General features: G+C 41.5%; 1 protein-coding gene across 1 annotated transcript in view; it reads right to left on the bottom strand.

Moving 5' to 3' along the window:
• ror2 (receptor tyrosine kinase-like orphan receptor 2) overlaps positions 1–15,612 on the bottom strand; it is a 64,806-nt gene extending 49,194 nt beyond the window's left edge. Inside the window, exon 1 of the mRNA XM_030066177.1 lies at positions 15,249–15,612. Within this exon, the coding sequence (XP_029922037.1) occupies positions 15,249–15,312 (64 nt within the window). The 5' untranslated portion in view covers positions 15,313–15,612. The remainder of the gene's footprint in view (positions 1–15,248) is intronic.
• Positions 15,613–16,614: the final 1,002 nt, after the last annotated feature.

Raw genomic sequence — 16,614 nt, 5'->3', positions numbered from 1 at the left:
ATCCTGGCTAAATCCCATGGTGGAAAACAGAGCCCAAGCAGGGTGAAAGACGCGAAAGAGGGACACAATGTGGCTTGTATTGGATATCTAGAGGAGAGGGGTTGACCAGGAAACTTATTTAGACAGGGGAGATAATAGGGGCCCTTCAAGTGCAAGCATGCATTCTGAACTGGTGTAGGTCAAGTGTCAGATTAACTCACTGAATGTGGTTACTTATGCTGATGCTTTTACAGGGAGCAGACAGCATCCAAGTGAAACCCCTTTGCAATGCATGAAGGGACACTTACACAGCAGAAGGGTTCTGAAACTGTCATGTAAGCCGTGTCGATCTGAACTTTGCAATGCTAAACACTAAACAGTGAATGTTGGTGCCACTTGATGAGGGGTAAACATATCTAACTACTTCTTCAATACACACTGAAGAACGGGCCACAGTCACAGAAAATTACATGAACAACAATAAATCAATGCCCTGAATAGATGAAATATGTATATGCGTCTATGAATTACTTACAAATCTGTGAGTGAAAAATAATATTTATGCATGAATTCTCCTATTAACGTTCCTTTGAAAAATTATGTGAAAGGAGATACACTATATTACCAAAAGTATTCGCTCACCTGCCTTTACTCATACTATGAACTGAAGTGCCATCCCATTCCTAACCCATAGAGTTCAATATGATGTCGGTCCACCTTTTGCAGCTATTACAGCTTCAACTCTTCTGGGAAGACTGTCCACAAGGTTGAGGAGAGTGTTTATAGGAATTTTTGACCATTCTTCCAAAAGCGCATTGGTGAGGTCACACACTGATGTTGGTCGAGAAGGCCTGGCTCTCAGTCTCCGCTCTAATTCATCCCAAAGGTGTTCTATCGGGTTCAGGTCAGGACTCTGTGCAGGCCAGTCAAGTTCATCCACACCAGACTCTGTCATCCATGTCTTTATGGACCTTGCTTTGTGCACTGGTGCACAGTCATGTTGGAAGAGGAAGGGGCCCGCTCCAAACTGTTCCCACAAGGTTGGGAGCATGGAATTGTCCAAAATGTTTTGGTATCCTGAAGCATTCAAAGTTCCTTTCACTGGAACTAAGGGGCCAAGCCCAGCTCCTGAAAAACAACCCCACACCATAATTCCTCCTCCACCAAATTTCACAGTCGGCACAATGCAGTCTGAAATGTACCGTTCTCCTGGCAACCTCCAAACCCAGACTCGTCCATCAGATTGCCAGATGGAAAAGCGTGATTCATCACTCCAGAGAACGCGTCTCCACTGCTCTAGAGGCCAGTGGCGGCGTGCTTTACACCATTGCATCCGACGCTTTGCATTGCACTTGGTGATGTGTGGCTTGGCTGCAGCTGCTCGGCCATGGAAACCCATTCCATGAAGCTCTCTGCGTACTGTACTTGGGTTAATCTGAAGGTCACATGAAGTTTTAGCTCTGTAGCAATTGACTGTGCAGAAAGTCGGCGACCTCTTTGCACTATGCGCTTCAGCATCCGCTGACCCCTCTCCGTCACTTTACGTGGCCTACCACTTCGTGGCTGAGTTGCTGTTGTTCCCAAACGCTTCCATTTTGTTATGATAGAGCTGACAGTTGACTGTGGAATATTTAGGAGCGAGGAAATTTCACGACTGGATTTGTTGCACAGGTGGCATCCTATGACAGTTCCACGCTGGAATTCACTGAGCTCCTGAGAGCGGCCCATTCTTTCACAAATGTCTTGTTTCACAGTCTGCATGCCTGAGTGCTTGATTTTATACACCTGTGGCCAGGCCAAGTGATTAGGACACCTGATTCTGATCATTTGAATGGGTGAGCGAATACTTTTGGTAATATAGTGTATAAGATGTTTACTCATGTGCACACACAAAAATAAAGGTGTCCACAAAGAACCTCTCAGATGATGCTTCTTTAAAGGGAAAAATTTATAAAATATTTTCTTCAAAGAGTCCCAAAGGCCCATCAACCATTTTAGAGCCATTACTGTTTTGTGTGTGACAAACTTTCCCTTTTTGCAGAGAACCCATTAAGAGCACAAGCAGTGTCTTCTCTGGCTAACCAGAGCCCAAAAGTCAGAGTCAAAGGGTGATGACACAAATTACATAAGGGGGGAAAAAAATTACAACTTAAACACTTAAATTATACACCTCAGACAGCTCTCAAGCTTGTTTAGAGTGGCAAGGAAACTTTCTATTAAGACGGTGAGGACATGAAGCCATTTTTACCATGTGTAAAGTGTCCATCTCAATGCATACACCAACATGTAAAGGAAAAGAAAAAAAATACTTCTTCCCAGTGATAGGACTACTGTTTAAGTGACTTCCAACTTCCACCTTCACCTGCTCTCCACACTGTATGCTGACCCTGGTCCTTCACAGACACGAATGCATCCCAACGCAACACTGGAAGGGAAAGGAGGATTTGATAGAACGTATTCTTGGCATGAAATTTAGAGAAATAAAGAGGTTGGATGTACCTGCTTTGAGAAGGGTCCAGAGAAAAGGGGAAAAAAGGAAAAGGATAGGTGGCGAATATTGGGGGGGGGGGGATGTAAAAGCTGAGAGGTAGAAGAGGAAGAGGTTATTCTGACAGATCTGAGGTTGCGATGACATCTCCAGTCACAAATGATCACTGGAGACGTATTTCAGTCGCATGGTAATCCCCGTGTGAATGATGACCTGTCTTTCCTGCAAACCTGTGCTCGTATCACCCAAAGCGGATGTTAACACACTCACAGCCACACGTGCAAAACTGCACCCACTTTGCGGATGTTCAAGACCACCAAAGTTGCATTAATGCACCCAAAACGCATCAAGGGTGAATCTTTACTTTTTTAAAATCTCTTTTTAATTGTTTCTAGGTATTTTATCATAGTTCAGGGGTCAACTGTTATGTGATTGGCTGGAAGAGATGGGTATCCTGTACTGGTTGCTAATGGTTGCAAAAAATTAAAACTTACTTTACAGCACGAGACACCTGTTTGCCCCAAAAAGACTTCCTGGAATTCGCCCGGCATTTACCTCGTTGGTAAACGTCTAAAATAGCGACACCATGGAGTCCACACTTTTTTACAAGGATTTTGGGGGCTAAAAACTGTGTGTGTGACCTACATTCTTATGGCCAAGACATTTCATGGATCAAATGTTGTTTAAGGAACAGGGCCAAAACCGCCATTTCAACATTGGGGGGGACAGATATTGAATTTGCTATTGAATTGCTAATATATTCCAGCAATATTGGGGGGGACATAATTGGAGTGCCTAAATATGGACGTTTGGTCCCTGTTAAGGAATAACTGTCACTTTAACTCAGCAAGGGGACTTGTGGTAGAAAGACATTAAGGGAAGTAATGGAAATATACACAAATAAGAATAATAAAATAATTCAAGCATGGCTAAACGTTCACAAATGTTCTTCCAGTGTAAGTATCTGGAAATTAGCCTAAATCATTATTTATATACTCTTTAAATCATTTTCTTTTTACATTTGTAGGTGTGTTGATGTAGTGAGGATTGTTATTACACACCTATACAAAAGGCCTGATAATTTTTTGTTGATGTGGGATTTGTATGCTGTAATATCCAGGGTGAGATGAACAAACTGCTCCAGTTTTTCATGAGAAACCCAGAAGTGGTTTAACTTCGCAGCTCTGCTGAAACCAAACCGAACAACAACCCTAATAACTTGTAATAAATGGAAATATGACTATTCTAAGCTGCTCCTACTCGCCGTACACGTCCTAATGTGCCCACTTTTGGTAAATAGGCACCATCAGTGCTATAATCTACACATAAAAGGGCATTTGAAACATGCTAATATTATTTCTGACATTATGATTTTATTGCAGCAATTTCTGGATGTCAGATCATATCACATTGTCTGCATATGACTGGAATTTTCCTGAAACCGACTCTGATGCTATCTTCCCACCAGTTGACCCGACAACCCCTTATCATGGAGGGATCTGAGAGGGGGGTAACCCCATCCCGCTGACTGGGTTAAAACAGCAACATCCAGCTCATAAAAAGGAGGGCACTCCTCTTGAAAGGTTTATCCATTTGGAGACACAAAGACAGAGATAACAAATGAGACAAGAAGTGCGGGCTGTGATAGGACACTATCTGAGGCATTTGCATTTTATTGGCTCACTGATAAGCGAGCGTACGCCGAGTCACGTCTAGGGTAAACTGTTTATGGGAAGCCATGAAGAAAAGCTTTTAGATCCACGAAGGACATAGCCCTAGTGTCAACTGTTTAACGTTTGCCTGACTTGGCTCAGTAGTTTTTTTTCCTACATCTAGACAGTCAAAGATATCAGAGATATATATTTGGCTGTAAATGAACCAGGAACCTCAGCTCCATTTCTCCTGTAAATGTCTTTCTCTCTTTGGTCTCTTCTCCATCACCAAGTTATAGTTAACAAAGTGTCTGATCCACAATGCAAAAAAGCTCCATTTTAACAAGTTATTATTAAAATAAATTAAAATCTTATTTTTCTTAAAACAAGGTAAAAAAAAAAAATGCTGGTTGGATTAGATAATCCCACTCATCTCCAAAGCAGTTTCTGATCATCCTACCTTTTACCTTGTTTGAAGGAAAACAACATTTTAATGCTGATGGTGAGACTAAATGTCTTGTTAATATTGCGATTGCTGCAGTGCAGTAAGAGGGACAGACACACATGACTTTTCTCCAGCTCTGTGTAAGACAATAACTGGGGTATGAAAGGCAATAAACTGGGCAAGGCTGGTGGGACATTTAAATAACTTGGGGAGTGAGTCAGTGACACTTCCAAGTATGCATGGTAATTCTAATCGAAAAACTAAAACATCTCAAATTGAAAATCATTAACAATAAAAGAATAATCTTAATTTAAGTCAAATTGCAACTTTGAAAAATTGCTCTGCAAAGTGCTTTCCACAATCGAAACGGCATTAAAAAGGTCCCCACACACACACACATTTTACATGAGAAGTAATGAGTGAATTAGATAATTAGAGTAAAATAGACATCAAAAGGACAGATAAGTGGAACAATACAAAACTAAAAAAAAAAAAAAAAAACTAAAACAAGTAAAAATAGTGAAAGGAGTCACATTTTCTCAAAATCACGTATAATGTTGGGAATCCTAAAGGACACCGTGCAGAAGAGCACATGGTTGGAAGTAAGCTGACTTGTTTAATTGAAGTTGGAGGAGGAAGACGACGGCCTGAGGGCTTGGGAATAACATACATCGATGCAAAAAAGCGAGTGAACCACTTTAAAGACAGTTACACAGGTAGGGAAGTATGCACTATAAAAAAATAAGACGTCTTGTGACAGTTTACGAGGCTAATTAAGAGCAGATCGAGGAATGCGGCCTGGCGGTTTAGTGTGAGCCCAAACACTTTGCTATCCAAACAGACAACCGCCATGCACATGCTGGAATTCAACATGATTCAAATCATCCGTCCATACATGGTCAAAAAAAAATGTGGCTATGTGAAATCTAATTAGAGCTTTCTAACACAATTAATGACAGATTGTTATCTCTGCCAGTAGAGCTGGATGGGGATTACGTTTTCGCCCCGTTCCATCTGGTTCTCTGTTTGTCTTAACAGGATATCCCAAAAGTTATGACTGGATTTGGACAAATCATGGTGGAACGATTGGTCATGGTGACAAGGAAGAACTGATTTTTCACACTGATTGACCAAAGGGGGAGATGGTTTCTCATGAAATGTCATATAATTTAGAAACAGATGCACAGAAGACCATCAAACTTTGTGTGCCTAACCAACACACTGTCGGTCTAACCTCATCACATACTGCAGCTTTGACACTTCCCTTCTGTGGCTGATACCGACGCCAAAGGCACCCTTTGGCATCAGGGTGAGAAGATTTGGGCGTTCTGGCTTTCATCACGTGTCGGCGTCACGTGGTTCGGGTTGGGCAACGGAGCGGAAACTGGACACGGTCTCGCTCACACATGAAAGTTCTCGCTGGAAACGGGGATCAAACTCCGGTGTCGTGTGTGTCCCTTGGCTCACACACCCTCCATCCACCCCGACCACCTCCCTTCCACTGTTTTTACTACGTCACCATCCCCAGCGACACCAAGGGGTGCCTTTAGCTTCTAACGGGTGTGTTTTGCGTCGGTATCAGACGCAGAAGGGTGTGATAAAGCTGTTGTGTTTGACGCCCTGGGAATGAGAACAGGCTGGCTTATCAGCAGACAAAAGTAATCACTGACCCAATAACAACAACATCAGGACTCTCTAGTTTAAACATAACCGCGCTGCCAGTTTTTCCAAAATTTGGTACAGTGGCAGGAAGGCAGACAAAATGGCCACTGAACAAATACAGTGCCAACTAGCGGTGATGTGATACCTAATAAAATGCTAGCCAGGTATTCAGGACTAAATGACCACACTGTTTTCTGTAGGTGGAGGGATTTGAATCCTGGGGCGGCATTGTACAGCATCGGCAGCTAAAGTGGCAATCACGATGGATTACGACCAATAAAATTACTGTGTGCATGATATGACTTTATCGCTTCATTTGAATGTAATTGTAATGCTGTTTTTATTCCCTGGTAGAGTGCGTACCACTTAAGAGACCGCAGTGGCCTGGGTTCAAATCTGAGCAATTTACTGCATGTCATCTCCTCTCCTCCCTGCCTTTCCTGTCTCTCTCTATTTTGACTGTCAAATAAAGCAGGAATGCCACAAAAAAAAAAATTTATCTTAAAAAAATAAAAACTTTTAAGGGCATTCTTGATAAACATGCATAATGATTTCTTATTTTTTACTGCACAAAAATCAGTGCACTCACGACTTTAATGGCAAGCTCGTCATTTGGGTCGATTTTGGCCTTTTAACTTCTCGAATGTGGTTTCATTAGCATGGATCTGACTTCTTCCAGGTGAGAGGTCTTGTAATTTGTGTACCACAGCGTCCACAAGACATGCAATTACAGGACTGTTGTGTAATTTGAGCGGCACGGAGAATTCGGGATTTCTGAAGTCATGTAGTCTGAGCAAGCCTTTATTTGTCGAAATCACAAAGCAACTCCACCCCCACTAGTTGAGATGTTACATGTCAGAAATAAACTCTGGTATCACTTTGAAATCTCTACCACACAGGAAGGGATTAAACAGAATTTAGGAGTGAAATCTACAAAGAGCAGCGGGTGAGCGCTCCATCCAGAGAAAAGCTATACTCAGCAGTGATGACTGCGCCTCCTTTGTCTGGCAAAGAAACGGCGCAACAGCTCACTGACATTATAAAGCCCAATAACATAACCACAGCATGTTCTTAAGATGGAGATTAAGCTAAATAAGCAAGAACACTGACAAAAATAACATAAGAGCCATTACAATCAGGAACCTGGTGTATAGAGGACGTTAATCACACCATGCCACAATGTCAAGGGAAGCCAAATATTTCTACTTTTCTTAGGCCACCATTTTAAGTGGTTCTTTCTCCATGGATTTGATGTTTATTCAGAACGTGAGGCTCTTTGGAGGCAGGCGAAGGGGATAGAGCAGGGACGGGACTATAAAGGCCAAATTCGGCCGGCCAGGTGATTGTTGATAAAGGCAATCCTTCACCGCAGTTTCATTATTGACTGCAGCCTTGGCATTCGTCCACATGGCCCTGATTCCAGCAGAGGAACAGCTGTAACGTGTGGGTCTTTTACACGGACTCATTGCTGGATGATTTTTTTAACAGATAGGGTCATATGTGTGTGAGTCATATCAGGCCTAATACTGCAACCACAGCAATGCTGGAAACTCCCACTCTTGAATGTTCTTTGCAGAAACATGGCTGCTTGTACAAGGAGGTCTTGCAACACAGATCAGGTCTTTACAGGTTTATAGATGTGAAATTTGCATATTTTCTTAAAAAAAAAAAAAGTCCCTTTTTCATGCATCCACCATATTTCATCACAACTAGTTTAAGTGTCTTAACTTCATATAAACTCAGATTGACTAAATCTTTTATACTTTTTTTTTTTCAGAGGACAGTCTGATTTGATGTCCCTGGCTGGAGCTCCCCCCAAAACACAAGAAACCTGCCGTTTATCAACCTTAAATACATCATTTTAGTAACTTAACATATAGTTGTCTGGTAATTGTTTAACCACTAATATTCCAGTAATATTTTGGTAATTTGATAATCATCTTTTTCTCACTTTTTTGAAAGAAATCAACTGAATTTGCTCAGGTTTCAGAGAATAAAAAGTCATTTCAATGTCATACTTGAACCCTGACAAAATGTGATGAGTCTAACCCAGAAAGAAGGCATTTTCATACATTTTCTGCACTGTAACAATTTCTCGTGAATAAAATCACAGTGAAGGTAAACTACTCCTTATTTTGCTGAGGACCCCATGGAAGCCCCCCAAGGACCCTCTTGCAGTCCCCGGCCCCCACTTTGAAAACCATGGCTGTGGCTGGGTCTCCTACGGTTCTCGCAAAGCAGGAAGGATATTCCTTCACCAAGTAATTAGCAGCATATGTTAACATCATGCCTCTGTGGTTTCTTTTTTACGGCCACTCAGGATAATTTCATTAATGATACCGACTGTTGTGGCCAAAAGCGTTGGCTTCGTGGTCACTGAATTTACACCATTATATCGAAAGTTAGCCGATGATTATTCAAAAGAAAATGCGGATAACAAATACAAAAGGAAGCTGGAATCACAAAAGGGACCCGACTAATAACCTGCGCAGGAGGCAGTTCATACATGGGAATTACAATTAATAACAGACCTGGGTTTATGCTGGTGTACTTCCTCATAGTCATATGTTTATGGGTTGTAACTTGGTATCATTATCTAGCGCAGGTGGTGTATATATTCTGTGTTCAACGTGGCAGACTTGGAAATCTCTTCTGGAGTGAACTGCTTTTTTCCGGCTGTAGAGTTTTGTTCAGCATCATTTATTTCCCTCTTCTTGCCATCTCAATGTCAGCACTTTGCCAACACCATCTTTTTAAAAGGAGCACTGATTTTGTATGTTTAGTCCATTTACTACAAGTTAACCACATTTTATACTGCAGCAAAACATTTTGCTAATCATGCAGAGGTACTTAGGATTTTACAACATATCAACATAATCAAATTCCCTCCGTTTTCAAATATGAATTTTTGGTTGAAACCTCCACCTTATACAGAAATGTTCTGCTTCTGTGGCTGACAAAGAGGTCACCATTCATAAACCACAGAACTGATAACTGTTTATTAAAGCAAACATTTCCCCAGGGACTATTTTCTGGAGGAGGCACTGTCTCACTCCGCCCAATTTCAAGTCATCAAAACACAACAGTGCTGCTGCTTTTAGGGAAACTAATGTGCATGACTTTATTACAGTGATGAAGTCTGAAGTCTGTGAAAGTTCATTTTCATATTGTAGTTCAATGAAAGGAAATCAGTGGCTGGATAACGTAGGAAAATGATAAGGGAGTTCGAAAAATACAACTGCTTGCTTTGAGAAAAGATTAGCAGAAATGTGAAGTTTAAACATTTTGTAGCTATTATGCAAAACGTGCCAAATCACAGGTGTGGCCCTTTAAGGATGAACTGATACTGGGCCATGCAGTTTGTTTCCTGTTTGTGTCCTAAAACCCAGAGTTTTTACCCGGGTCTCAAAACCTAATTTTCACCAGGATTGCTTTAAATTTACATTTTGAGGCAGACTTTAAACTCTAAATGTAAATGCAGATGTAAAATTATAATTTACACTACTCAGGATTTATTCATACTTGGTGTCTCTTCCCACCGTGCCGCAGCTCCTGCACAAGTCGTGGCAGCAGTCAGCTGGCACTAAACCAACTTTGCTGTTTTGGAGAGGCCTAAACCAACTTTGCTGTTTTGAGCTTGATCCAAACAGACAATGAAATCTGACTCTGTTCACTTATAGACTGAATAGCCTGACTTGTGATGCCTACAAAACCTGCAGGCATGTTAGACAACAAGTCAACAATCACCTATTGTCTGAATTGACCTTTTTCAAATTGGAGGGCATTCTGGAGACCTGAGGCGGGAAACTCGACCTGAGGAGCGAGTCCAGCCGACGCTGTGCATCGTACAAATATCCTCTTACAGATTGGCTACATGGAGATGAAAAACATTAATAAAGGAAAAACTTAAGAAACTAATGGATGTCAAGTATCTAGAGGGGTAATGTTGTAGCTTCACATTTTAATATATTTAGCAATTAGTGCTCCATTATTTTATGTTTCTGTATTGCTCAGCTGGCAAGTGTGATAAGCCAAAATTTACATAATCAGCACCATCGTCAGGCTGGTCAGCCAGTAAGGAGCGAACTGGCTCTTCTCAGATGGAAAGCTGTAAAATCCAAGCCCTTCTCCACTCTTTACATGATGCCCCTGAACACAACAGTTCAGCACTTTCTTTTGAGTTGAAATTACATCTGAGTTTGTTCTGTCGCCCCTGTTGATCTATGCTATTAAACAGACATTGGGATTTGGTCTGTAGTAGTCATGTGAAAGCCGTAGTCATAAGTAGAGTGCGGATCAGGTCACAAATTTTTGTCCAAACCCGACCCAAGCCTGAGAGTAGAGTAGCCAAGCCGACAGGCATTCTTTCTTTTATATTCGGACCCGACCTGAGCCCCACATTTTGCCCGTCCTCCATCACCAGCTTACATTTACCACCTGAAATAGCCTACGTGTTGCCTTCAGCATCATCATGTAAACTCCAGCACTACAAAAGAAGTTGCCCAGAACAGACAGTAGGTCTATCATTTCATTGTTTTACACTAGAGTTTCACTAAAATAACGCCCACATGACCGAACACAACCTGTATCCACACTCCAGTCATAACCAGTGGCAGCTGGCCAATAGAGGGCAACAGAGGATTTTAATATAACATGGCTAAATATTTTAACATTTTTCAGTATTGGTGTATTTTCTATATGCAGTTCACTCAATAATATATATATATATATATATATATATATATATATATATATAAATGACACATTCTCATTCACAGATACCGCAGCTTGGTCACGCTCCTTACCAACGCCAAAGGCCCTTCAGCGTCAGATGAGATGCATCGAGCTGTCTCACTTTTATCATGTGTCACTGTTACGTGGTTAGGTTTAGGCATAAAAACCTCTGGATTCAGGTGAGAGAAAGATCAGGTTTAAGCTTAAAAATCACTTAGAAAAGGAAAAGGTTAGGTTTAGACAACCGAACAGGGAACTTGACACTGGAAGTGGGACTTGGGACTGTAGCTGAAGGTCCTGTGGCTTACATGCCCAACATTGAATGAAGCCCTTTAAATTAATTTTGATTTGATTTTCCAAAGCTCTGTATGGCATCTTTATTGTGTTTACCCTCATCTGCTGTCTTTTCCTGCACAAGTGCACGTGAGATCAATTCAAACCTCAAAATAAGGGTTTTCATGGCCCAGTGCTTTGGTTTCTCTCGCGTAACTCTGCTGAGGTACCCGGGTTTCTCTTAATCCTTTACCCTGATTATGGAAACTGACATTCCCCTTTCCAAGGCATTGGAGAAATCAGATAACTGTCTGTGGTAAATAAGCCGATTACTGAAGTGCATGTAAATGCACTGATAGTCTCTTATGGCTAGATAACACTCCTTGATCATTCCTGTGAATTTTTTTTGTTTTGCAGATTTTTAGGCATGAGCGGCTTCCAAAAGACCAAGAGTTTGTTGACACCTGCTGATCACAGCTTGAGAGTTAATTTGCCCTGGACTGGTTGGTGATTCTCTGCACTGCAGTGAATGTCGGTGCTGTGCAAGAGAAACAGGTCAAGCAAAGAGCTTATCATTGCAAAAAAAATTCATTTCAGAAAAAGATTACACAAAATTATTTTTCACCTTACGGAAGGGTGATGCATTCACTTGAGAAAAAAAAATGTACACTGTTTTTCTGAATTAACAAGATAATTATCTTGGAATTATGAGAAATGTTTCATGGGGGAAAAATCAGTCCTGTTTTTCTGAATTAATGAGATAATTATCTCCTGATTTTCCTTGAGTGAATGCATTAGCTTCCATATGACCCCACAGTGGAGTGTAAGAAAGTATTAAGGAAAGTGATGATAAAATCGGACCATACATCACTTCTGTTTCAATATTACGCTCTTGTCACTTTCCTCCACAGTGATGTTCTCACTTCCTTCACACACTTGGCCTTATAATTGGCACAGCATTCCACGCAGCGCCTTTTTAAAAAAAAAATCTGAGACAAGTCTGATTTCTGTGCTCAGGGCAGTGACTCTCTTTGAAGATTTCCCTCGGCTCTGGATTAAGAGCCTGAGCGCAGGCTAACTTCTCGGCCTTGTCCAGTGTCACTACCTCTTGCTTCGTTTCACACCTCTAACGAGGGGGAATGGGAGGAAGGGAGGCTGTAATAGAGAAGATAGTGTGGGGTAGTAAAAGTTTGGAGGGGTGAATGTTTTGTTTGTCTGTTTGTTTTCTTTACTTTCAGCCCCACTCTGCCATGCAACAATTTACCATTAAGCCTTGGCAAGCCCTGTGCATGAGGCTGCTGGTGACATCAGCGACTGCCCTGAAGCAAGGCAGCAGGTTGATGTAAGACGGTGCTGATCAGCTCCACCCCTGCTGTGTCACACACATTTATTTAACTCTACATCCAGTATGACTGGATCCGTTTCTTTGCAATGGTGTTGGTTTTCAAAAGTGAGGATAATGGCATGTTCAAGACAAAGACTTTTTTAAAAAACATTTTCTAAGCATAAAAGTAAAGGTTTGTGTTGGTTGTGTTGTGTGTATTTACAAACCCTTTGAAACCTGAGCAAATTCACTTCTCTCAACAAGATATATTAAACATATAACTGCAAGAAAATCACCATGAAAATACAACACAATTAACCCAAAATGGTTTTCTTAAAAAAAAAAAAAAACTAATTTCCAGATTTTTTTTACTCATTTTCTTTTGTTTTGTTTTCCTTTTATCTTCATTCTTTCATTTTTTCAAACTCATTTTTTGGTCATTTTCTTGCTAATTTCTTCTTTCTTTTTTTTGAGGGGGTGGGGTTTCTTCTTTATTTGATAGTGACAGTACAGAGGCAGGGGTGAGGGGGGTTGACCTGCAGCAAAGGGCCTGAGTCAGACTTGAAGCCAACCCTCAGTGGTGAGGGCCCTGACACGGTTCACGCTCTGTCAGGTGAGCCACCAGTGACCCAACTTTTTAAAACTAATTTCTTGTTAATTTTGAGGTCACTTTGTGCCAGTTTGCCCGACACCTTAATTTTCTCCCATGTTTTTGAAAGAAATGAAGTGAAAAAAAAAAGCCATAGTGATGAGGCGGGTGCAGAGCGATCCCTCATGCCTGCTGCACTCCTGCCCACAATAATCACTCTGACTTCCATATCTGATTTCTAAACGGAGCAGGGCTAGGAACATTATCAGGAACACTGGAAAAAAAGAAACTGGATGCTATGGATTTGCATTGAAGCAGTTATCTGTCCCGCAAGTTTTGCAAAGTTTGCAAATCTGTAAGTGCTTCAGTCTTTCCACCCCAAAAGTCCATTAATAGTAGATTGAGAACATTTGAAACTCGATACGCGCTCCAAGAACAGCAAATTCCAAGGCAAAGGGAGACACAAATGCTTCCATGCGCTCTGTCATCTCTAATTTGAAAACAGCATTGCATCCCTGCGGGGAAAAACAGTCGACTCAGAGAGAAACCAACAGGCTCATGGCATTCACATGGGAAGAATCAGTTTCTCCCCCCACAAAGGAGCCTGCTTTGTTTGACCATAAGACAAAGGCCTTGTAGGTTCATAGGCTGTTATTAGCACGTGAATCAATTACCGTGTCAATGGTGTGGCTCTGCAGCAACCCCGCAGCTCTCCTGTGGATATCTCCTCCTACCATCCCCTGCTCTCACCACCTGGGGCGAAGGCAGGCCCTATCTGGCCCCATCTGGCCCAGCAGCCAGCTCCGTCCCTCTGCCCCGACCCCAGCACGCTGACTTACAGTGCTATCATGCTCCCACTGCATGATACACGCCGTTCTTTCTAGATATCTCTGTCCCCTTCCCAGTGCAACAGTCTTACATTATTTTCATCAAGTAACTTGAAATTTTGACTAACCGCCTATTTAATTCACTCAACATTTTCAGCACATTTCCTCCGTCTCCTACAAGAGCTTTAGAGACAAAGCAGATGGACAAGATAATTAAAACACCTACCAGTATACAACTATCAACCACCTCATGAGGAACACGAGATTACCATCAGAATTCCAAGAGCACTCTGAGATTAAAGTGGGAGATTTATAGTGTCAGTATTGTGAGATTAAAGTGAGGAAAAAGGTCAGCTTTCTGGTATTAAAGTGAGGAAAAAAGTCAGATTTCTGAGATTGAAGTCAGCACTCTGACCTTTTTTATCACAGTTCTGAGACTAATCTCAGAGCACACTTTTTTTTTGCATGCCTCTTATCTTCTTCCATATAGCACAGTCACCCTTTGCATCATTATCTTATCTTTTAAAGCCAAGACCCTTTGTTCCAAAATAATTTACCCCTGAGTAAGCCCATATTAAAGTGAGACACAACCATGAGTCTTGCAGAGCCAGAGGTGAACAAGGGAGAGGGCAGGGAGCCAGAGAATTAACCCCTCACCCCCTTGACTCAACTACCAAATGGTCAAACCTGGCAGCCAAAGCTGAAAACAGGAAATCTCAACATCTGTCACCCCCCACAGGGAAGTGAATCAATTACCATGACTGACAAAGACCTGGAATCACCTCCAATTAACATATCAACACAGTGAGTCTGATAGCAACTAGCTCTTTTCTTTTAAAGGCGGTGAGCACCTCAGCCTCTGGCCAGCATCTCATCTAGACTCTGCAAGCCCAGAGCAGAGGGAGAGTGTAAAACCAGTCAAAGAAAAAGCAATAAACAAGAGCATTTTGTTGGGGGAAAAACTCCAAACGGGGCAGTGGAAGTGATGCAACTTGAGTGAAACTCTCCTTGAGCCCCTGCAAGTTAAATCTGAAATACCTCCCCTGCGTGAAGCCGAGAAAAAGTGGGCAGAAGACCGCAGGAGAACAAGGAGAGCTCATTCCCGAGGTGCTGATTCACCAGAAGCACATACATGCAAATAAATACTGGGTCAAAGAGCGCATGGGACTATATTCCCAAAATTGCAGACAGGAGTTTGGAGATCTTTGCGCCCTGGTGCAAAAAGCATCAGCTCTTTCAAACAGTGGAAAGTGGAGGGATGTGGAAAGCGCTTACCGTTGCATCTGAGATTAGGAGCGAGGAAAACCATCAGAAGCAAACAACTGAGGAAGCTGAGCATAGCGCCTGTGTTGTTCGCAAAGTCACACAAAGCAAAAAAAAACACCGACTTATTATGACAGTCGCATCCGATCCTGCCGCTGAGGTGCTGAGATTTGCCTTCTCCTGCGGATCCTCTGCTCTCTTTCTGCTTTTTTTTTTTTTTCAAAGTCGCCAAGTTCGGATAAATCTCAAACTCCACTTTCCAATTCCCCGATGGGAAAATCACTCAGGTGTGGCATGGATCAGAGTCCGGCTGGTGGTGGGATCAGCTGGGAAATAAAGCCGCATTCCCGTGGAAAGTTGAGGCAGGACGTCGAGAGTCGCAGCTTCTTTTTCCCCCCTCTGTTGTTCCAACTAGTCTGCTCGTAGTGAAGAGTGAGCACACACACACATACACACACACACACACACACACACACACACACAGAGAGAGAGAGAGAGAGAGAGAGAGAGAGAGAGAGAGAGAGAGAGAGAGAGAGAGAGAGAGAGAGAGAGAGAGAGAGAGAGTTTTGTGGAAGTGCCCCATCTATGGACGGAGCCCATTCACCACCAAAACCTTTAACACTAATACGCCTTACGTGCTGATCGATCACTGCATGTTATCATATTATCCGCTTCAGCGTTTTGAATTATTCATCTTACGGTCGACAAACTCATTTTTGAACACCTATACGCCGTGAATTCTCCATGGCTTCCTGGGTTTTTATGACGGAAGAACAGTTTTATTAGAGCTCCTCACTCCTCACCACGCTGCCTTCATGTGGCACCGACTGATACCCAAACAAAGCAAAAACTAAATCTAATGTCTTATGTAATATTGCTAAAATATTTCTAAAAGTATTAAGAATTAACTTCCACCAATCGTTTCTCTAACACTGATCAACAAATTAAAGCAAAAAATGGCAAAATTAACATGAATTGCATCGGATGTTAAAAATTAAAAGTAGACAAGCATTTAGTTTAATAAGCGAGGAGAAATATGAGCAAGTAATATTATTAAAATATTTGTAAAAATATGAAACGTTAATGTCCACCAGTTGTCTAATACTGGTTGACAAAATAAAGCGAAAATTATTTAAAAACGTGTATTAAAATTGCATTAAAGATTAGAATTAAAAGCAACATTTAGTTTAATAAACGAGGGGAAATAATGTCAAGATGTTTTTAAAAAGATGGAGAATTAATTTACACGAATCGTTTCTCTAACACTGATTAACAAATAAGGCAAAAGTTTAGAAATTTTAAAGTTAAATATAATTTAGTTAAAAATTAAAACTTGAAGTAGACGAGCATTTCGTTTAATGCGCAAGGGGAAATATGA

This window comes from Myripristis murdjan, chromosome 12 (assembly GCF_902150065.1).
Source record: "Myripristis murdjan chromosome 12, fMyrMur1.1, whole genome shotgun sequence".
NCBI classification, from domain to species: domain Eukaryota; kingdom Metazoa; phylum Chordata; class Actinopteri; order Holocentriformes; family Holocentridae; genus Myripristis; species Myripristis murdjan.
Note: the sequence above shows the minus strand (reverse complement) of the source record. Positions and strands in the feature narration are given on the sequence as shown.